Here is a 23,887-nt window from a genome sequence, read left to right as displayed (position 1 = left end):
CTGCGAAAAGCCTGCTTCTCCCTCTGCCTATGTCTCTGCCTCTCTGTGTGTCTCTCATGAATAAATAAATAAAACTTAAAAAAGAGAGAGACCTCATTCTTCATCACAAGGCACCAGTGCTATGTAAGTTCTCACTCCCTTCCTGTCCACATCAAATGAAGAGCTGGTGGCCTCCATCTTCTTTCCTGGTATGTGCATGTGAATAACATAGGTAGACTCTACCCATGCACATAAATCCACATATTCTATAACCCTGCACACGCACAAACACACATGCCTACCTTGAATCTCCTCCTCTCCTTCTGTGCTTCCTCTTCACACTCATGCCTGACATAAACATGAACTTCACCCTATCTCTAAAATGTTTACCAAGGATTAGAAGAGCACATGTCACTCCATTACACTCGGGGAGTGGGGCTGCCACAAAAAGGAACAGAAGCCTTGCCTGGTTTATTCTATATTTCTCTATATTTTGAATCTTTTATAACAAAAAAGTATTTATATAATGTGTGTGTTTAGTGTTTTACCTCTAGTCTTTCAGAGCCACATGTCTTACATCAATAACCTAAATCTACTCCCTCCACTCTCTCACCACCTCTTCCTTCTGAGCCCTTGGCAGTCAGGCTTCCATATCCAACAACCTCTCAGAACTGGACACTCAAAGGGCACCAGTGAGTGCCACATCCTTCCCTGAGTTCCACCTCTCTCAGGAGATGCCAACAGTGATAACCTACTCCCTTCTTGAAATTCTCTCCTTCCTTGGCTTCTGTGAGACTGCCCTCTGAGTTCTGCTGCAAAATTGGACACATTTCCCTGAAAGGCTCTGCAAACAGCCAAACAAGCTTCTTTTTCTTCTAAAGTTGAGGGAAATGACAGGCACTATGGAATGGGGAGGCTCTAAATGTGTGTGTGTTTGCTTAAGAAACATCATCCTCTAAATACTACATACCCTCACACAGCCACCTTCCCCACTGTCCTCACTTTGGGGAAAAGCCAAAGATGAGAAAGTCACTCTAAAGTTCTCATAACCCTCAGAATCAGCCAAGGGGACTTCCTTTCAGGCATCTTCTATATACATCCCCACTGCACAGGCTACGGAGCTGGGTCCCCCTTTCCCAGGCTGATTCACTCAGCTTTTCTCCACTCTTTGAGGAGAGGGCAAAGACCACGTCCTACCTGAACAATATTTTATTTTTTTAAGATTTATTTACTTATTTGAGAGAGAGAGAGAGAGAATGAGGGTCGGGGCAGAGGGAAAGGGAGAGAATCTCCAGCAGACTCCCTACTGAGCACAGAGCCAGACTCGGGTCTTGATCCCACAGCCCTGAAATCGAGAGTCTGATGTTTAACCAACGGAGACACCGGGGACCCCCTGAACAGGATTTTTAAAAAACAAAGAGGGGTTTGCTGCATGGACAAAGCAAGGACAGATATTCTCTGGGAATTTTATTTTCAGGAACAGAAAAGAATAACTGTGTGTAGAGACAATTAGAGAAACCTTTTGAGTATATGTTAGAAATCAATGAGTGTAAGCATGAGGTGGAATAGGTGAGAGTGCTTTGCAAAACGTAACTTGCTAGACAAACGTTAGATGCTTCCATCATCATCCATCTCGAAGTTGTTGAAGACCAAATAAGACAATGTATGTAAGATTGCTTTGTCAACTGGAAAAAGCAGTTTAAAATTTTTAAACTGTAATTATTATGTGATGCTTTGCCTCAGGCTAGATTAAGAGTCTGACCATGGCAATATTGAAGAAAATTAAAATACCTGCTAATTTCTTTTAAATCCACCTTCCTGAAGCTGTTTATAAACTGCGAATTCTAATTAATTTCCATTTTCTCACCTCTTTTCAGATGAACTGATTACAATAAACCTCAAACTCTATTAACAACAGAGTCAAAGTTCCTGGTGATTGTTAGCTAGACCACGGACTTTGGAGTCGAGGCCTGAAAGTCATCTTTTGTGCCCTGCCCACCGAAAGAAGGCCAACGCTCTTTCTCTTGTGACTATTTCCATTTTTTTTTTCATTTCAATCTCCTTGGGCATCATAACATTATGGTTATACTGCAGTAGTTTCTGGGCCTTTCTCTCTATATTAGCTCTCTGATTTCCAATCCATCCCTCCTTTGGGTATGCAACAACCCAAATTAGTCCAATTAATTTCTTAAAATAACTAATATTATAAACAAAGTGATGAGCCAAGAAATAAAAACAAATTGAATATTTATTGGAAAGGAGGAGGAAAACTATCACTTTTTAGAAAAGACATGATTATATAACTAGAAACCCCAGAAAATCAACTGAGAAACTACATAGCAGGATGAGCTAGATACAAATAAGTATGAAAAATCAATAGCTTTCTGATATGGCAGCAGTAATATGAACTGCCATGAACTGTGCAACTGAAACATGTAATGGGAGAAAGACTTTTTTTGCCTTAACTGCCAATCTGTACCAGAAGTAGAATCCAGATGAGTGACACAGGATTAAGGGATTACCTTAAGTCTGTATAGTTTTTCTGAGATGGTAACTGTTTGCAGCCTTCATGTAACATGGGTGTTCTTCCCTGTTTTGTTTTATTTTCATCTTCTGTTCAAGATTCAAAGAATCTCCTGGTCCAAGTTTCAGCCTGGGCAACCTTGGTGGGGTGGGTGGGTAAGGAACAGGCACAAGAGGACCAATGTGATGTAGCTACTGGGCCCCAAGGCAGTGAGTCACCGGAAGTATCCTGGGAGTTATCAGGATAAAAACTGACAACCATTTTTGACTCTTCTCTCTTGACCTTCACAGACATTCAATGGTCAAGTCCTTTAAGTTCATCTTTTTAAAGATCTCATTGATTTACTCCTTTCTCCTCATTTTCAGTGCCTGTCCCTTACCAATATCCTCAGTAACTTGGGCCCAAATTACAACTGTCCTTTGGTGCTCCTTCAGCTCAATCCTTGACCCCTTGCCCTTTCGGTCTTTCCTCCTGGTCACTCCTCTGACTAGTTAATATCCTGCAGAACATAGGCCTGGAAGGCTAACCAAGCTGGGATAGAATACGGATTCACCTCTCACCAGAGACTGCATGGGTTTGAAACCTAGTTCTACCACTGGGTCACTCTGTGACTTTCACCATATTACTTAATCTTTCTGAGCCTCAGTTTCCTTATTTGTAAAACTGGCCTACCACATAAACAGTAAAAATCATTGTGAGAATTAAAAATAATACATAATAACATAAAGGATCAGTCACAGGATTGGACACATAATTATACAATAGGCATCCAAAATCTATAATTTCTGCCATGGTAGCTGCAGGCATTATCACCCATCTCAGAACTTTGACTCTTTATTTTCCCTCAACCTAAAATGTCCCTTTCCCTTGTTTCCAAATATGCCTCCCTCAAGAATACTTTCCAGGGTGGCTTTTTCCTGGGTGGCTCAGTGGTTGAGCATTTGCCTTTGGCTCAGGGAATGAACCCGGGGTTCTGGGATCGAGTCCCATATCGGGCTCCCTGCAGGAAACCTGCTTCTTTCTCTGCCTATGTCTCTGCCTCTCTCTCTGTGTGTCTCTCATGAATAAATAAAAATAAAATCTTGAAGAAAAAAGAACACTTTACATTACAAGCCCTTTCTACATCAATGCCATCGATGTCATGTGTAGTTAGCTCTTACTACCCTACGTGACTAGCGCTGTCCTAGACAGTTCTTTTTTTTTTTTTAAGATTTTATTTATTTATTCATAATGGACATAGGGAGAGAGAGAGAGAGACAGAGACACAGGCAGAGAGAGAAGAAGGCTCCATGCCAGGAACCCGACGTGGGACTCGATCCCGGGACTCCAGGATCGTGCCCTGGGCCAAAGGCAGGCACTAAACCGCTGAGCCACCCAGGGATCCCCTGTCCTAGACAGTTCAAATGAGTTTTCTTGTTCAGTCCTCACAACAACACTGTGAACCAGATATTATTACTCTGACCATTCTACAGCTGGGCTCTGAGAGAGTAAGTTGCTTGCTGGATATCACAAAGTTGGGCATTGGTAAAACCAGGACTCAAGACTAGGTCTGAGCCCCCTTGCTACCCCATTCTTCTTCAACACGTATTTTCAGGCAATGGTTGGATAAGTAATTTTAATGCGACAAAATCTGGCCCAATCACATCTTCTTTGTCTGTGAAGAAGCCAGTTCTTATTCATCTCCCCTACTCTTACCCCTTTGGCACTTACAGCTGTTTTAAACAACAAACACCATATTATATTCTCTCCTAGACAGTGTCTCTTCTGCATAATTGGACACTCACTATTGTCAGTATCCAGTATAATGTAATGATGCATAATTGGGTATTGTTCACTAAGTGGAACCATAAAGTGATAGTCTGGATTTTTTAGACACTGCTCATAGAGACCAATCTCATTTTTTTCCTAGATATACCTCAGAAATCTTCTGAAACAGAATATAAATTTCTTGCACGTAAGGACCATGTCTTCTATTCCTTTGTGTCTCACAAATTCTTGCAGACATTAGAAACACCCCCAAAATACCTTTGGTTCATAACCTGTCTTCCAACCAGGCTCTCTTAATTGTGGGGATGATAGACCCCTGAATGTATGCAGGACAAAAAGGATTTAAGAGGGAATGATTTTCTATTATTATCTCAAAACAGATAGCACCCTCGGACTCTATACACACTGGGAAAAATATTTCTAATGGTCAGAAGCCAAAAGTAAACTCAGTTTGAAGGCATCAATATAATGCTTAATATGCTACATATTTGGCATCTATTCCAGAGAAGACTGTGTCTCAGGAACTCAGCAAAGGTCTCCTGGGCATATAGGCAGCTCTCACTCTGTCTCCTACAGATTAAATACATTCAGGCTAGGGAATATACATTTTTTAATGCATGAAACATGAGCCAGACTTGACACCCATCTATCAGAGCTGCTTTAAGGATAATAAAATCAGTGCTGCCATTATAAGGAGAGGAAACTTGATAACCCACTGGAGATTTCTTCCAATCTAAACGATTCTATAAATTCCCCTAAAATCATAAAAAAGCATATTAAGGATTCATGTAGGTGTTTGGACTATAAATACAAATTAATTTCTGCTCCAGCTGCAATTTTTCTCATCCTTGTAAGAAGCACCTCTATCTCTGAGGTATTTCTGGGTGAGAAACCAACAGAGTAGCTAAAGATAGACAGGACTCCCCAGGTGGGTGTTTGTTTTCCTCTAATTTCACAAATAAATCTGCATCTTGAAACAAACTGAATTGAATCTTGCTGCTGTCCAAAAACATTTATCACTGAAACTCTGTTTTGTTTGAGGAGTAAAATATAATTGTATACAGATTCAATAAGAATCTAAATGTTCCACTGAGAAATTCTTTATTGAAAATGTTTTGTTTGGACTCTAAGTAATCTATTTATTTCCATTTTAGGTTACTAGTCATATTATTGCATTTGTTTTTACTAAAAAAAAAATCCTGCTTAAACACCTCTCTAATGAAAAGAATTGAATAGTTTCTATCAGAAACTCCTATGATTCGCCCTCTCAGTTGGTTTTGTGAAACTTCCAACTGACCCTTATAAAAGAAAGAAAATTAATTCTTTTTTTTAACATCCCCTCATCTGAGAGCTCAATAACTAGAAATCAAAAGAAAATAGTAAATAACATTTTTTACATATTAATTTATCAACTAATACATTTTTGGCTCACATACTTGCTCCAATTCAATGTGAAGTCAGACACCAAAATAGAAATGAACAAATGGATTGTGGATCATTTTTCCAAATGCATGGGGATAAATGCATTTCCCTAAGGAAAAATGCTCAGTTATGACATCACAGCTGTTTCTCCTATAAAAAGAACTATGTCCTACAGCAAACTATAATTTCCCAAATAAAGGGAATAAAAGATTAAAGAAAAGAAAAGCATGTCAGCAATAAAATCCAAGGATAGCAACCAGATGCCAGGCACATTAAAATACCATATCTGACAAAGGATTGAAAAAAGAAATCTTATACCACTTGAATGCTTAAATGCAAAGTGTTTCCAGTCAAACTCACCAAAGATAAGAAATTGGGATATGTTGTTGCAGTAATGGCTGGATGTGTCCATGATATTTTTTTTTAATTTTTTATTTATTCATGAGAGACAGAGAGAGAGAAAGAGAGAGAGAGGCAGAGACACAAGCAGAGGGAGAAGCAGGCTCCATGCAGGGAGCCCGACGTGGGACTCAATCCCAGGTCTCCAGGATCATGTCCTGGGATGAAGGTGGCACAAAACCGCCAAACCACCTAGGCTGCCCTGTCCATGATCTTAAACAGTCATCTCCTCCATTTATCTTGGCCACGTGATTTGCTTTGGCCAACAGGGCAAGTGTGACACTGTACATGTGAATGATGCCATTTAGATCAACCAGCTCCCAAAAACCTGCTGCCGGCAGAAACATGAGTGGGTCCAGGCAAGCCCGAGAGAACTGGCTAGGTGCATCCAGTCCAAATTGTCAACTCATAGAATCACAGCCTAATAAACGATTGCTGTTTTAAGCTGCTAAGTTTTTTTTTTTTTTAAGAATTGCTTTCTTTCTTTTTTTTTTTTTTAAGATTTTATTTATTTATTCATGAGAGACACAGAGAGAGAGAGAGGCAGAGACACAGGCAGAGGGAGAAGCAGGCTCCTTGCAGGGAGCCCGACATGGGACTCCATCCAAGGTCTCCAGGATCACACCCCAGGCTGCAGGCATCACTAAACAACTGCACCACCAGGGCTGCCCTAAGCTGCTAAGTTTTAGACTGATTTGTCATATGGTAAAAGCTAACTGTTACCGAGGTCATCACAGAAACTATTTATGGCCTACTCTCTAGGTAAAGTGAAAGGCTGCCCTAAGGAGAGATGGGTCAAGCAGTTATTCCTGAAAGTGAGTTTGCATATGAAATGCTCAATTGTTCTACTAAGCCACTTATAAGCTATGGTTGTGGAGATCCTTCTAAAAGCTACATCCAGGGACGCCTGGGTGGCTCTGTGGTTGAGTGTCTGCCTTCAGCTCAGGGCATGGTCCCGGAGACCCAGGATAGAGTCCCACATCAAGTCCCACATCGAGTCCCACATCGGGCTCCCCTCAAGGAGCCTGCTTCTCCCTCTGCCTGTGTCTCTGCCTCTCTCTAAGAGAGGCATAAATGAATAAACAAATATTTGAAATAAATAAATAAAATCTACATCCAAAGTACAATACCATGACACTGGCAGCTCACATCTCTTAAGCGCAAGCACTGGGCTATGGGCTTGGTAAAGATAATCTCATTTAATCCATACAAAACCTCATGCAAAAGGGATTATTATCATCTGTATTTTACAAATCAGACTCTGCAGCTCAGGGAACTTAAGTAACTTGCTCAGGGCCACACAGTATTATGAGTGAGCTTGAACTCACAAACCTGATTTGCTCCAGAGTCCAAGCTCTTAATCACCAGGTTTTCTACCTAATTCCCCACCCCATCCCCCACAGAAGGCTTCTCCAGTCCACTGGGCTGAGAAATTGTCTACACCAAGAGACCTATTCTCTTCTTCCTGGATCCCAGACAGCCAGATAGAATAGACCCAATGAGGCTGACCCACCTAGTCAAAATCAGAGAGGAGTTGGAACAGACAGTGGACATGCTGGGTTTTGCCCTGGCCCGCTGCCCTCCAACACAGAGACTGGGGAGCTTCAGCACATGGGCACGGGCTATGCCACACAGAATGGTCTGGCCCACCAGCAGTATGTGGCCCAGGCCTCATGAATATGTACCAACCAAGTAGCAACGCCTCCCTTTCCAGTCTTGCGGGGATGTGGAAGGGGGTGGAGCAGAAAGGAGTCATGAAAGAGCTAGAAAAATCAGTGGACAGTTGGGAAGAAGGTCCTTGTTTCTTGCGGTTAGAGAAAGAGTTCCTTTGAGGAGAGGAATGAGGTTTGATGTCTGCTGTGCATTTAATATCTGTCTGTCCTTTGTTAATGAAACCTCTGGAAGCAGGCCTGCTGTTTCTTGGATTCCTGACAATTTAAACAGCCTCAATTCTCTTACTGCTGAGATGAAAACAAGACAGAGGAGAAGTGAGTCCTTCAAGATAACCCCGCTTGGAAACCACTTGTTTCAAAGGAAGGAACATGACCAAAACCCTTCCTAAAGCAAATCAGAAATCCAGTGCACCAGGTGGCTGAGCATCTCCTTGGGTTGGCTGGAATTACAAGTGCTTAAGGTACTCACGGCTGAAAGTATAAACTGGTTTTTAACCTCTGTCTGCCTAAGGGAGCCTACCAGAGACTATCTCTTTTTTTAAGAAACTCCTAATGTTTGTGGGACTCTAACACCCCAGGAAGTTAGTCCTGGCACACTGATAGAGAACCAGTGAGAGGGAATAGAAGGTGGGTGATAACTGAGCAAGTGTGAAGGGACACAGGTTGAGAAGCGTATTGATCTTAAATGAAGCTGAACATGATTTCTTAATGCCACCAAACATCTGCATATTAAAAGCCTGCTCCCGCCAAGGAGACAAGCGGGTCACCCTTTTTCTTAGGCTGCCATACATTTTCTGAGGGCCCACAAACCTCTCCAGCCTTTAGTTCCTTCATCTGTTAAATGGGGCTGTTGCAAAGATGAAGAGGTTAAGCCAGAGCTCCTTCATTTTAGATTTCTTAGATGTGAATAACTCCCACCCACCCACCCTGCCAAGCTCTTGAAAGCACCAGCATGGTCTTACTAATTTCTTCTGCTGCTAAGTTTTAACATGAAATAGAAAAAGACTAACAGATATACTGATGTAGGTTTGCTCTGGTCCAGGGACCGCTCTAAATGCTTTACATATATTAATATAATCTCTCCAGCAAACCCGTGAGACAACCATGATTATCCCTACTTGACAAGTGAAGAAATCAAGTCACCACAGACAGGTTAAGTAACCCACCCAGGGGTTCAGAGCTCGTGGCAGAGCCACGCATTCCAACTATAGTAATCTAGCAATAACATCCATACTATCAACAAATAGGAAATTGTCAGGAGTGTTTACCAATCCTTTCCTTTCATAAAGGAAAGGAATGCACGAAAAATAAAAGAGAAGGCCATTTCAAAAAACTACATAACATTTTACATCTCCAAAGGTAAGAAAGAAGAATGCGGGGGCGGATAAATGCAGTCTCCAAAATTAAAAAGTAAAATCGGCCTTATGCTACCCAGTCATTGTGCTCATGACATTTCAAATCAATGAAACACTCGTGTTTGGGAACATACACATTCTCCCAGCCCCCAGATTAGCACTCGGGAGCTACTGAGATATGATGCAGAAAAAGCACTTCACAACGTGCCCATCAGACATTAACGGTTGCCAAGGCGCTGTAAGATCACAAACAAGCTGCCCTGGAGCCCACCCTCTTAGAATTCACATCAAGGCCCTTGCACAAACCAGATATGGACCAGCATACAGCGCCCCACCGGCAGGCCACATGGATGTATGCACATCTCTGTTAATGGCCAGCATTAGCGCTCTGCTTTCTGAACGACCCGTCTCCAGTTGCTCCTCATCCTCCCTCACACATGAGGAGCAGGTGCAGGAAAGTAGACATCCCCCAGGAAGTCTGAGGACGAGGTAACAGCGGAGAAGCAGCCCACAAGGAGCATGCTGGGGAAGAGGCCTCCTCAAAGATTTCTGACACTTCCAATACTCTTTGGGACAGCAAGACTTTGCTGATGGTGTCTCCCCCTCTCATCTCATTCTCCTTCCCTTTGATTTTGAAACAGAACAAAAATCTGCAGATGGCCTTCTAGCCAGCAGCTTTTGCTCTGCCTTTCTGTCCCCCGGTCTGTCTGGTGAGGGAGCATCTCCTACAATTTCAGCTCAGCTTTGCGGAGGATGAACACGTTATCTGACAACAGAGCGGACAAGAATTATGTCTGGTACAGACTATACCACCAGCAATGGGACGCAGTATTAAAATGCTGCCTTCCATATCTCAAAGCAGTTCTTTAATAATTGACCCATTCATTTGGAATTGGAGAAGGGGGAAGTAGTCATAGAAATGAAATGTTCAGTGGCTTTACTAGGACTAACCATAGAATAGTGGTGAATGGTTCTGGTCTGGCTTCCAATAACTAAGGTTTAGAAGTGGGGTCAGTGAGTCTTTTCTGCAAAAGGCCAAAGGTAACTTTTGTGGACTTCGTGGGCCATATGGTCTCTGCCACAATTACTCAGCTCTGCTGCCCTAGCACAAAAGGAGCCATAGACAATACATAAATGGATGAGTGTGGCTATACACCAATACAACTTGATCTGCCGACACAGAAATTTGAGGTGTAGGGATGCCTGGGTGGCTCAGTGGTTGAGTGTCTGCCTTTAGCTCGGGGCATGATCCCTGTTCTGGGATCAAGTCCCACACTGGGCTTCCTGTGAGGAGCCTGCTTCTTTCTCTGCCTATGTCTCTGCCTCTGTGTGTGTGTGTGTGTGTGTGTGTGTATCTCATGAATAAATAAATTAAATCTTTTTAAAAAAAGAATTTTGAGGTGTATTTCATTTCATTTTTACATGTCATGAGATGTGATCATTTGATTTTTTTCTAACCATTTACATGCATAAATATTATTCTTTGTATGGGCCATGTTGGGTCATCGTTTACCAAACCCTGGTTTAAATGCAGCTCTGGCATTTCTTAGCTGTAAACTCTTAGGCAAGTTTTGTTGTGAAGCCCCAGTCCCCTCCCCTATAAAACAGAAACAATAACAGCACCGGCTCATCTGGGCTTCCTGTGGATACAGTGAAAGCAAAATGCTTTAGCGCAAGGCGGCTGGGCACGTACTCAGTGTGCTATAAATGTGAGCTGTGACTGCCATTCCCCTCCACTCTTCAAAACTCTCTGCAGCTTCTGCCAAATTCATCCAGGCTGCCATAAAACAAGATCAAGGTTTTTCATGTCTCTATCAACAAAGAAACATTCTAGACTTTTCATAATAACAACACTAGCCATTGAGAGTTTATGGAGCCCTAAAACATGCCTCAAACCCTGGATGCATTCATTTTTCAGTTTCCCTCCTAGGTCTTGGTCCCTGGAGTTCAGGAGCTGTGAACCAGAGGGTGAGGTTATCTTGCCCTAAACCAGAAATCATGATATTTTTTGAGCACTGGCCAATTCTTATGACCACAGGCATTCCTCTAAGAAGGGCTTCATGCAGTTCCTTCCTATCATCTTCACAGTAACTGAAGGATGCCGATAAAGTGATGAGCTCCAAGTTTCACAGAAGTGTTTCAGGTTTCAGAGGAGATCTGAAGTGTTGGAAGGTTATGCAGAAAGTAAGACCACATGCCTAGTAACCAGGTGTTGTGGGGCTCCTTCCTGAACCATAGCTCTTGCAAAGAAAGGGTGACTATCTGAACCAATATCCTATAGCCCTGGGAATCTTGTTGAAATGCAGATTCTGATTCATTAGGTCTGGCAAGGTCCTGAGATTCTGCATTCTAACAAGTTCTCAGATGACGCAGTGCTACTGGTTCTAGAACCAGGCTTAGAGTAGTCAGGCTCTAGATGCAGTGAGAAATGTGAATTTTGCCCGTTAATGACCAAAGTAGTCTATACAAGATGAATCAGTGGCCATGATTTTCCATGGTGAAGAGCCTTTGGAGCCAGACTTCTGAAGTCAGACTCATACCTCCACCAGGTGCCAGATGTGTAGCATTGGGGGCAAGTCTTTCAACCTTTCTGTGCCTAATGTTTCCCACCTGTAAGGGGGAAAGGTGACAGCTCTCATCTCTTGGGGTGTAAGGATGATTAAATGAAATAATCCATATATAAAGCATTTAGAGGAATGTCTAACACATTCTAAGTGTCCAATAAATGTAGGATAATCAGAAGATCCTTAGGATCCTAAGAAGCCTTATGAAAGAATTATCCAAAAATGTACTATGAGAGGTTTGTTCCCCTGTACAGCTAATGACTTGAGCTGATCCATTCAAACTCTCCTATCTTTCAGGCTTTTTTACAGTTAAATAAACTAGACTTGCAGCCAGTCAGTCATAAAATTAACTTACGGGAAAAGTTCACCTTGAAAGGGCAGGACCCAGATGCCAACAAAGAAGCAGTGGTTTCCAGTTCAGTTCATTATTTATTTATCTGAGGGGCATGCCCATTCTCTAGACTGGTAGCACAAAGAAATAATGGAGAATGTATATGATAATTTCCTAAGCCACACAAACCTGAACTTTATCAAAGTACTTTTCTTGCTTGGGTCATTTCAATGTGTCACTTTGGTAGGTAGTGGGCTCCCATGCATCATAACCCCCTAAAGTAATTAACTCTTCCAGTGATATGCCGCTATTCTACATATTAAGGGAAATGCCTCAGTGTTTTCATCTATATGATGAATGTTCTGAGTAAGATAATCTAGTATTCATGTTGTGGGGGTCAAGCTTATTTCCTTCCCCCAAATTGTACCTCCTCCTCAGGTGCATCACACTTTATTTCACCCTCCCATCTGGCCAGCTGTTGTTCACTGTGTGCTCACCAACATCCCTGAGGTCTGTGTGTGGGGAAAGCACAGAGCCTAACACAGAGGAACCATGCAATAATGGATGACTGTGATTAGAGCAAACTTGGGGTGCCATCTTTTAAACAAACCACAGTATTACCATGTCATCTGGTTATTGGATATCACCTGGAATGCCAGGTTGTTGATGGGATGGGGGAAGGCCAGATGGGAATGTGGCTGGGAAAATGCCACTGCCTTTTCTGAAGTTGGATTGCCAATTTACCATTCAGGTGAGAAGCTAAGTGAGTAAGGAACTGGGAGGAACAGGGTCTACTGGTTGCTAGTCTTCAGGACCTGTCAAGAAGACATATTTCCTACTGCAGCCCTGAGTCTCATCCTCTCAGCCCACCTCAAAATTTCAGCTATGGATGAAATGCCTGGCACACTGGCATGGCCATCATTTCCAGAACACTCTGGCAGCTTCTGCCTCAAGTGCAGGTGGAGTCGGCTTTTCTGCCTCAGGCCAGGGCTCCCTCAGATGTAGGCATGGATACAACTAAAATATCTCAGTCTGCTTTCACAAGCAGCCCAATGCCCCCAGGGGCAATTTTTAACCAGGGGGGAATGGGGATCAGTGAACAATATCCCAGTCTACCTTCCTTTGACAAGACAACTCTTCAGTCATTTCAGTGTGGCTCCTCAGAGAAATTCCAGTAGAACTGAAACTCAGATATCCACAGAGTGACCAGCTGTCTCCCTCCTTCTACTGGCTTTTCTCCTTCCCAGTCTCACTTTCCTACTCTCTCATTCCAACTTCCCAAGACCACCTCCCAAACTACTGGAACCCAAGCCAAGTCTCATTCTCTGATTTGGAGAATCCACACTGAGACCCCGACCACACCAAAGTTTTCTCAGAGTCCCATAGGATCCTGTACAGAATCAAAGCCTTTGTTACACTGCACTGTGGCTGTAGAGCTCCATGGTCTTCCAAGGCCAAGATCAAGTGGAATCCTGTAATCCCAGGTGCCCTGGCACATAGATGGCACTCAGTAACTATCAGTTGAGTGGATACCAGCAATACATCTGCTGCCTGTGCCCTGGAGGGCCAGGAGGCAAACCTTTGTCTTTGTAAGAATTCAGGGAATTAAAAAAAAAAAAAAAAAAAAAAAGAATTCAGGGAATTCTTTTCTGTTTTAGAAAAGCTTAAAAAATGAAACTAAGACAGAGACATTAGCAGCAGGGGGAAAGATATTTTAAGAAGATTCATCTTCTATTATGTCCACCAATGCCTGGTCCCACAAAACATACCCCAGGTTTGCCCACCTTTTTGCTTGCCTCCTCAGAAATAACCCACCTTCATTCACCTCTGACCGTCTATCCCCATAAGACACCTACAGCCTTTCCTTCTCCTCCCTCCTTATCTCCTCTTTCTCTTATGATTTTTATGCTCTGTACTTCCATCAAGGAATCACAACAAAGGACTAGATCAAAGAAATTATAACAAGTAAAAGCTGATTTGCTGCTGCTTTCTCTTAAATCTCTTTCTCCCATCAGGCCTTGAAGCCAGAGGTAGCAAATAAGCCTCCTGTGGGTCAAGGGTGGTTGGAAGATATGTTTCTGGGGAGTCTATACACTGTTCTAAAGTTGCCAATATTTAAAACTCATTATAGGGAACAGAAAAAAATTCACATTTCAAGCTATTCTTGAAAAGTTAAAGATCTGATGACATGAGAGCATAGTGGAGGGTAGGGTTAGCTGCTTCCTAGACAAGGGATCTGCAGCCCCTATGTACTGTAGTCCCCAGCATTGCCATTTGCCTCTGATTCTGAGGCCCCTGTCCATTTTAGTTTGCCATTTCTAATCATGATACACAAAGTTTAATGTGGTCTTTCTTGTTACCTGCCTGGTCCTAAGGGGGGGTATATTTGAGTTTGCTGTTCCATATTTAAACACTTAGAAAAAACACGTCCCAACTGCTATTTATGTTTCTTATATGTTTAAGTGCCTCTGGCAAAAGGTTAGAGCTTCCTACTCTCATGCTATTATGCCATTATTTGGAATCCCATCTTGATGATGATGATGATGATGATGATGATGATGATGATGATGATGATATAATGATACTTAGGTAATGGATAGCAGTCACTCATGGCACATATGCCTGCCTAATCCTACAGATGCTATTTTGTTTTTTAAAGAAGTCATTAACACAGAATGATTCAGAAGACATGAAGACTAAATGCATTAAAAACAGAAAGAAGAGGCTACCAGGAGGCATGTCTCAGATATGCTTGCATTGCCCTTGCTCTTTTGAAGGGAATAGCAGAGTGGACTGGTAGGCAAAAGAAAGAAATCTTTCCCATCCACACCTTAGATTCCAATTCTCACAAGAATGCAGACTTCTTCATCTTACCACTGACGCTATAAAGTCAAGCTCAAGAACCATTTTCATCTTAACTCTGAGCAAGGGGAGAACTTTGAGTGCACCACATGAATTAGCATGCTTAGGCACACTAAAAGGACACTGACAGTTTGCATCAAGTTTATAGATCCATAAAGTCACAGTAAATACCAGACTCCCACAAAGTTAGAAGTTAGTAACAAAAACGAAAAGGCAACAAGAAGAATAATTACCATAATGTCTCAGAGCTCAAAGACAGAACTTAAATGGCTATGAGACATACCACTTACTGAACGACCACCATTCTTCCAACATTTAATCAGTCACTAAACAAATAACTATCTGTGGGCAAGAAACTAGGAATGAAATGATCATCAGGACAGACACAGGTACCACTTTTGTGAAGCTTATGGTCTAGCAAGAGTCATTAAGCACAGAGTTACAATTATTTTGTTAAGTACAAGTGTAAGGATGGCATGAAAGAGAAGTCAAGACATAGGAACAGGTACCAGGATACCTAACCTAGGAATAAGGACCTCTCTGAAGAAAATAACACTCAAGCTAAGGCATAAAGGTTGAGTGTAGGAGTTGCCCAGGCAAAGAGTCTGTCCTTCATTATTGAGCGCTTCTCATGTGCCCTGCTACCATATCAGGCATTGGGGTTAGAGAAATGAATTATCAAGTGCCTTTCCTCAAATAACTCAAGTCTATTGGGGTAAATAGGCTTCTATCTAATCTGCTGCTAGAAAATGATGGGGTCTCTTCATTACCATGTAACAAATTAGTCATTTAAAAAATGTTCTGATACTCAGAGGAATTCAACCAAAATCTTCCTAATTGCAAAATGTTCTAAGTGCAGAGAATTTCTCAAATAATTTTAAAAAGCAGATGACACTGAGAAACTGTCCAATCCTGTGGAGCACCTGGGGCTTCCCCAGAATTACAAGGTGTGTTGTCTGGGGATATATGCAAGCCCCAGAAGGAAATATGCAGCAGGGACAGAGCAACCCAATCATCCAAAAGAAAGGTTACATGAGGGACTGAATAAAGGAGAGTGAGGCTGGGTGTTAAACCTTGAACTGTAAAAAAAATTGTTTTGTGGTTAATAATGTTAACAATAATAGTTATGTTAATGAGAACATTGTTAAAGATAACCAAGCATACTGGCAAATCTTATGTGTACTTAAGAAATTCAACTCTGGGGGGATCCCTGGGTGGCGCAGCGGTTTGGCGCCTGCCTTTGGCCCAGGGCGTGATCCTGGAGACCCAGGATCGAGTCCCACGTCAGGCTCCCGGTGCATGGAGCCTGCTTCTCCCTCTGCCTGTGTCTCTGCCTCTCCCTCTCTCTGTGACTATCATAAATAAATAAAAATTAAAAAAAAAAAAAAAAAAAAAAAAAGAAATTCAACTCTGTAGGTAAGTACTGCTACTGTCCCCATTTTATGAATGAGAAAACTAGAGATTAGAGAAGACCAGAAAAATGGCTATTAATGGTCATATGGCAGAACAAAAACCTGACAATGAAAGTCCACAAAGCATGAGAGCTGCTGAGTAAAACGACACATTCTTTTGATTAAAAAAAAAAAAAATAGAGTGACTGGACTCACTGAACAAGGGGCTTGGGCTCTAATGGCCATAAAATGATAAAAGATAAGTTGGTGCTAGGCCTGTGTGAAGTGGGTAACTGGTACTGAGACTCCTCCACATAAAGTTACAGACTTAACAGGGTTACACCTTTGGTGAAAGAGACAATAGATGGAAATCTACCCACTGGGATAGGAAGACCACAAAGAAGTCTAACAATGTCTCCTAGGCTTTGAGTGAGGAAAAAACTTTGGCTGTGTGGAGAATTTATATTCATGGCTCTTCCATCACAAGTCTTTGGGGTTCTAATATACATGAACCAAGTTGTCCAAGAAGCCCCAAGGTGAGAATTTAACATTAAAAATTATCCTAAGCAATTGATATCTTCTAGGGCACCTGGGAGAAACAAATGAAAGGATATAGCCTTAACCTGAACCATTCCCAAGTCCTGTAAACAAAGCTTTTCTGAAAATTAGTCCACAATCCAAAATTACAATACAAAAGTAAAAAGATCCACTACAAATCAAACTCAGTAGTCATGTATACAATAGGAAAGACCACCAACACCTTCAACTAATAGAACAAGCAGATGAAGACTATAGAATGTTTAAATTGATTGAAGACATAGAGAAAGAATAAAAACATAATAAAAAATCAAGACACTATCAACAAAGACCAGTCATATGGAGGAAAACAAAAAACCCTCTAGAAAATAAAAATAAAATCATTGAAAACAAAATCTGTCCAATTGGCTACTAGCAGATAAGCACACCTTAAGGGAGACTTAGTGAGTAAGAGGACAAAGCTGTGAAAATGTAAAATAAGAGATAAAGAGAAGAAAAATATCAAAGAGGCCAGTAGATAAAGAAGAATAAATGAGAAATTCCAACATATATCTGGTAAGAGTTCTAGGAGTGAATAAAGGAGATAAAGGAAACACTATTTTTTTTTTAAGATTTATTTATTTGAGAGAAAGAGAGAGAGAATTTGTACATGAAGCCAGGGAGGGGCAGAGAGAGAAGGAGAGAGAAACTCAAGCAGACTCCAAGCTATATGGGACTTGATCTCATGATCATGAGATCACGACCTGAGCCAAAAACAAGAGTCAGATGCTTAACTGGACTGTACCACTAAGGCACTCCAATAAAGCAGATACTATTCAAAGATTATTCAAATTCAGATTCAGGAAACAGCAAATCCTAAGCACAGTCAGCAAAACTAAGTTCTTATCAAATGCATTGTGCTTTTCCAGGACACCAAAGACAATGGGCAGCTCTAGCAACCAAACAGAAGCAAAGGCAGGATGCCTGAGGAGGAACACAAATCATGAGTCTCAATGGCATCACTAGAAGCTAACCCAAAGGCCTTTTAGCTTGAAAGTATAAACAGAAAATACAATTTCAGCTTATTTATGAGTATGGCCAAAATAAAAATATTTGTAGATACAAAAGAGAGTATTAGCCTCTGAAAATTTTATCACTGAAATAACTATGAAAGGATGCACTTTCAAAAGGAGATGGAACCTAGAAGTAAGGAATTGGGGATATGAAGAAAGAGAAAACAGAAGAACTGTGGGGCACCTGGCTGCCTCAGTCGGTGGAGCATGTGACTCTTGATCTCAGGCTTGTGAATTCAAGCCCCACGTTGAACAAAAGAAAACAAAAGAACTGGTCAACATCTTGATAAATCTGAATAAATATTCATTGACTCCATAAAATCATGATGCTGACTAATGCTGGCAGGACTACAGTGGGTATTTGGAGTTAAAGCATCTAGGTCCTCATGTTATTAAGAATAAGCATATGGATCAACATCAACTATGGATTGGTTTAGACTTGATGTCCACTATGTGTGTTCAATTTTTGAGGAAATCCATAAGGCAGAGAGTGAGAACTACATTGAGCAGTGGTAGCTATTCAGAAAATAAATGGATAAACCAGGAAAAGGAGAATAGGGAATAATGAGGAGAGAGAAGTAACCAGTGGAGTGCAAAAAGAGGGAATAAAGAAGACTTAATCCAATAGAATATAGGAACAGACCTTTTTCAAGTATTAAAAAAATCAGGGCAAATAATAGAAAATAAGTAGGTAGAAATAAACCTAAAATTATCAATAAATACAAGTAGGCTAGACATACCAATCAAAAGACAAATATGTCAGATTGGATTTTTTTTTTTAGATTGGATATTTTTTAATTACAAGATACCCACCTAAAATTTAAAGACTCTAAAAGTTTAAAATTATATAGTACTTATGCACAAAAGCCCCAGGTAGAGTTATATTAATATCAAACAATTTTGTAAGTAAAAGCATTAAGGATTAAGGAAGGTTCTCATATAATACTAAGGGCACAATTCATCAGGAACAAATAACAACTGCAACATTTTACTCACCTTACGAACATAATCCAAAATGTACTTAAAGCAAAGAAAGTGACATATCTACAAGGAGAAATAGATAAATCTCCAAACTTTTTTTCAGTGATTATGTAGACAAAATTAGGAAAGATACAGATCTAAACAACACAATTAACAAGGTTGATCTGATGAACGTCATAGAGACTCATGAAGCTTGAACATGTAGAGAACATAACACTTTCAAACACATAAGCATCTGTTAGAAAAACTGACCACTTCAGTTGGTCCCAAAGCAAGTTTCAACAAATTCCAAAGAATCAGTAGAATACAGACCACAATGCAAAAAAAAAGAAAAAAATGAGAGATCAGTAACTAAGTGATTCCCTAAATGCATATATATTTGGGAATTTAAACTTATACTTTTGATTACCATAAGAGGAATAGCAGGTATTACTTACTCTCAAAGGATAAATAATTCTGAAAACAGAAAATATTTAGAACTAAATGAAAATGAAAATACCATATTGCAAACCCTGTCGGGAGGAACTCCAGAAATCATTTAAAGTATGTTTTATAGGTACAAATGCTTCTAATAGAAAAGCAGATTTAACATTAATGAGTTGAGCACTAGTCTTGAGAAGGTAGAAAAAGAGCAGAATAAATCCAAAGCTTATGGAAGGAATGAAGTAATAAAATTAAAGCAGTCAATGAAATACCAAACAAACTTACCACAGAGAGGTTTGGCAAACACAAAATGTCCTTTGTAAAGCCAACAACGCAATAACAACTGGGGAGGCAAAGTAATGCGCTGGTACAGTGCGTGGGCTCTGGAGGGGACGGTCTGGTTTGAGCTGCCACTCTGCCACTTCCCAGTTGCATGGCTGTGGGACGTGACTTGTGGCTGGGTTGATGGAGTTATAGCCTGAAGCCTGAACTACCCACCACACCCCGGTGCCCACGCACTAATTGGTTATCCTTACCACAGGACTTCCAAGTTGTATACTCCAGTGGGAGTATCTTTCTCCCATAAAGAAACTGGGTATTAATGCCCCCATTTAACGGATGGAAAAACTGAGGTTTGGAGAATTTATGTAAGTCTCCCTCAAGTCATGTAACATAAGGCATTGGAGCCGATTCAAGACCAGATCTTTCTGACTCCAGTTTGCCCTCCTAACCACTATGTTCATCTATAAGAGAAGAGGAATACATCCATGGGCCATTCAGCATAGCCATGCTCTGGAAAGAAACTTACTATATATATATATATATATATATATATATATATATATATATATATATATCTCCAACCTCACGGACAATGTCTTTTTAAAGTAAAAAGTGAAAGAGAAGAGGCAAATGCCTTTTGCTCATGTATAGAAATTCCTGCTCTTATTAATGGTAACTCAGCAGTTAAGAGCATGGGCTTTGGAATTAGAAATAATAAGGATAGCTGCAATATTTATTAAACACTGTGTGCCAAGCATAATACTGAGCTCCTTCCATCTTCACAACATCCCTTTCCACAAGTTCTGTTATTAACCTATAGTACAGATTAAGAAACTCAGGGGCAGAGAAGTTAACTTCACGCAGCTCTAAATTGATTCCAACCCAGCCCACCTAACATGGGAGCTTACGTTTTTATCCATACTGCACACCTAGAGCCCAGCTTCCTCATCCACTGATTGGAGGTGACAATACCCCCACCCAGAACCGTGAAAAAGAACTGAGACACGTAGGGAAAGCCACCAGGACAGTATAGGCTGGTGATAACAGCCTATACTTGCAAAGACACAGGCCTAAAAGGATGTTAGCAGTCCTGATTACTCCAGAATAACTGAATGCATAAAACCCACAAAAAGAAGTCTTTCCTTCCAGTTCATCTCACAAATCTTCAAGAGGACAGATCATCTGTGCTCTATGTGAAAGCTTATTTTCAAAATCAAAATCATAGCATTTCCCATTTTATAAAGATTTAAAGAAAAGTATTTAAAAGAATCTGACAAATAAAACTGTAGAGAAGTGGGGGATAAAGGCTTACAGCACCCAACGCACTAAGTCTAGCCTTCAACTTAATTTTCCAGAATTCTTGAAATATCAGTGATGGCAGCATAAAAGACCAATTAATCATGTTGTTTGTTCTCTGTGTGTGAGTCACTGTTGCCATCTACAGTTAAAGATGGGGCGTGCAATGCTGCCAAATAGCTAATTCTAAAAGCAGTCCTAGAGAAGGTGATGCTCAGAAAACATGCTTCCTCACTGAGTCCAGAAAAGGAAAATGCTACCTGCAGAAGCAGCTCTTTCTCAACCACTTCTTCTGTCTTGCTGATGAGACGCTTCTGCAGGGTGTGAATCTTCTGTATCAGCTCAAAGGTACTGGGGTCACTGGCCTGTTCAGAGGCAACAAAGTAAAGCAGCTGAGATATCACCAGTTCAAAACACTGAAGTTTCTATGTAAAATAATTATTGTCTTATTAAAGTGTATTGCAAACCTGCAGACCCCATACAGAGAGAATTAGGACCAAAAAAAAAAGCATAATAGATTGCAATGGCCATCAAAAAAGAAATGAAGTTTGGCTAATAGCTTACCTACTGGCTCTAGTTAGCCAATAAGTGGAAAATGAATATGTTTGTTCCATCAGGGAAAACAATGATTATACTAATAATAACAATAATGAGAGCTACTATGCATTATACCTAATTCTTTGCCACCATCCAGACACAATGCTAAGTGCTTTTCGTACAACATCAAATTTTAGGCACACGAGTTCCTTTAAGACAGTATTAGTCTTCCCCTTTTACAGAGAAGACAACCGTGGGTCAGAGGATTAAGTTGTCCACCCACACTGGTAAGGGTCAGAGCTGGATTCAAGCCCAGATGTGCCTGGCTCGAAAGCCTGCAGTTCTTCATTACTATGCTCTGAGGCTTTTCCTCCTATGCCCTCTGTTTCCGAATGAATGAGACAGGCTTCCCTAATTTATTCAAACTCAGGATTCTCCTTTGGTAATTGCCAACAAGAAGATTCATTATAGCCTATGATGAAGAAGGTTTCTAGGATGTGGACTTCTGCTAATAATGGGCAACAAAACACGACCATGGCATTTAGCTCTCAAACGGGGTTATCAATCCGGAAAGCTTTGAGGCACTTTCAATAACTATCTATGTACAATTCAAACAAACGCTACAGTTATAAATTGATAATCTGTCCTCTCGACTTTGAGCCAAAGTTCTGCTTTCAACTGTACTGACATTTTGAATTAATCTAGCAGCTAAATATTTTCATCTGCTTCCCTGAAATTTTCTAATTTTTAAATAGAAATTGACATGGAATTGGAAACTGTAAAGATTTGCTTGAAAACACATGGAATAAATGAATGAGACAGTAAATGAATTTTAAGTCTTCAGCTCTACTTCCCCAGACACATCCATATTATTGTTAGTTGACACCACTCTTGGCATTTAAAGAGGAATAAATGAGGGTCAACATCAAGGGAAGAAAACATTCCACTGACTGTGACTTTGCTTAAAAATACTAAGCAGTGCCAACTGATATCCATATACTGGGAGTATATCTGGCGCACATTCATCTGGCAAGACTGGATGTTGTTAAAATTCAAGCCTCATGTTTACATAACAATTTATAATGCATTACCCTTAATGTTTTCTTCATTAAAAGGAAAAAATAGGAATGAAAACCAAAACTGACCTGGCTGGTTGTACTTTCTTATGTCATATACGTCTATCCTCCCAAACCCTAATTGTTAGTGTGGTCAAAGCCCCTCCTGGCACCCACATGGCTGGCTACAGCTCTGAGAGATGGCCATCTGTTTTTTTCTTGAATAAGCAGGGCTTGTCTTTACCTGTTATCTGCAGGGCTGATGGTAATATCTATCAGGAAGTCATAAAATAAAATATGAGGTTTGTTATCCATCACCTACCAGTGAGACTTTGGCAGTGTCCCCAGATCCTAAGAGAAAGGGTTTGGCTAACGCAATGCTAGTCCAAAAAAAAAAAAAAAAAAGAGCTAGTTGACAAGAGCCTTGTTTCCTGCTGCAACATAAAGAATGCAAAGACAAACTGAAAGAAGGTATAGATGCTGGTGGCCAATGTGGCTGAAGACGATCAGCAACAGAGACAGGCAGCCTGAGGATAATTGGTTGACCAAAAACTTCTCAACAGGAAAAATGTCTATTGGTGAAGTCAGTTCACAACTTCCCCTGGGTCTTCTTTAAACAGAACGGATCTTGTCCAAGACTTTTTAAACAAAACCCAAGTAAACCATCTGGTTTGGGAACAACCCAATTTACCTTTGATATAGACAATTTGCATAGTATTAAATAAAACCAAGCTCCTTCCTGTGCATTAGAGAGGGGACAGTGTAGGGTAGGAGAATGGATCTGAGGAGGAGAGGAAGGCTCCGCCAGGCATTACCTCAAGCTTCCTCCACCTGTGCACATTCATGGGGTTCTCCAGTTCCTCCTCCAGGGCTCGACATCGTGTCCTCTCCTTCAAGAATTCTCTTTGCATGTGGAAAAGCTCCTGCCTGAATATAAGACAAACTGTCTTTTGCTAAGAAATTCTCCACCCATTGTCTATAGCCATACCACCCTGAATGCACCCGATCTTGTCTGATCTTGGAAGCTAAGCAGGGTTGGGCCTGGTTAGTACTTGGATGGGAGAAATTCTCCACCCATTTGAAAAGCATGTCTTTATGTGGCTATAGACATACAGCATCTTATATAAAAAGTTGGCATCAGGGAGACTTCTGTGAACACAAACCAGCTTCCAACCTGGGCCAGACATAGATATTATCAATCCTTAAAGTGCACAAACTTCAGCATTAGCTTGAATGAAAGTACCAGAACTTCAGAACCATGATTCCAAAAGCCCGAGGAATTTACAAGTCAATGGAAAGAACAGGGAGGAAGTGAATTATAAGAATTTCAATATACTCTAAATATCTCTATATAAAGAACAATCTATCTTTTATGTTTTACCACAAAATATGGCACCTGACTGCAGGACATTGAAGCTCTTGTGGTAACTTGACAACAATTAGGGCAGTGCATTGCA

General features: G+C 40.8%; 1 protein-coding gene across 1 annotated transcript in view; it reads right to left on the bottom strand.

The window, feature by feature from the left end:
• CFAP58 (cilia and flagella associated protein 58) overlaps positions 1-23,887 on the bottom strand; it is a 99,175-nt gene that overhangs the window by 28,564 nt on the left and 46,724 nt on the right. The window contains exons 14-15 of the mRNA XM_038578739.1: positions 23,246-23,357; positions 21,099-21,203 (exon numbers count right to left, since the gene is read on the bottom strand). Of these exons, the coding sequence (XP_038434667.1) occupies positions 21,099-21,203; positions 23,246-23,357 (217 nt within the window). The remainder of the gene's footprint in view (positions 1-21,098; positions 21,204-23,245; positions 23,358-23,887) is intronic.

The sequence above is a fragment of the Canis lupus genome, chromosome 28, assembly GCF_011100685.1.
Source record: "Canis lupus familiaris isolate Mischka breed German Shepherd chromosome 28, alternate assembly UU_Cfam_GSD_1.0, whole genome shotgun sequence".
NCBI lineage: Eukaryota > Metazoa > Chordata > Mammalia > Carnivora > Canidae > Canis > Canis lupus.
The sequence above is the reverse complement of the archived record's forward strand: the minus strand, read 5'-3'. Positions and strand labels throughout refer to the sequence as shown.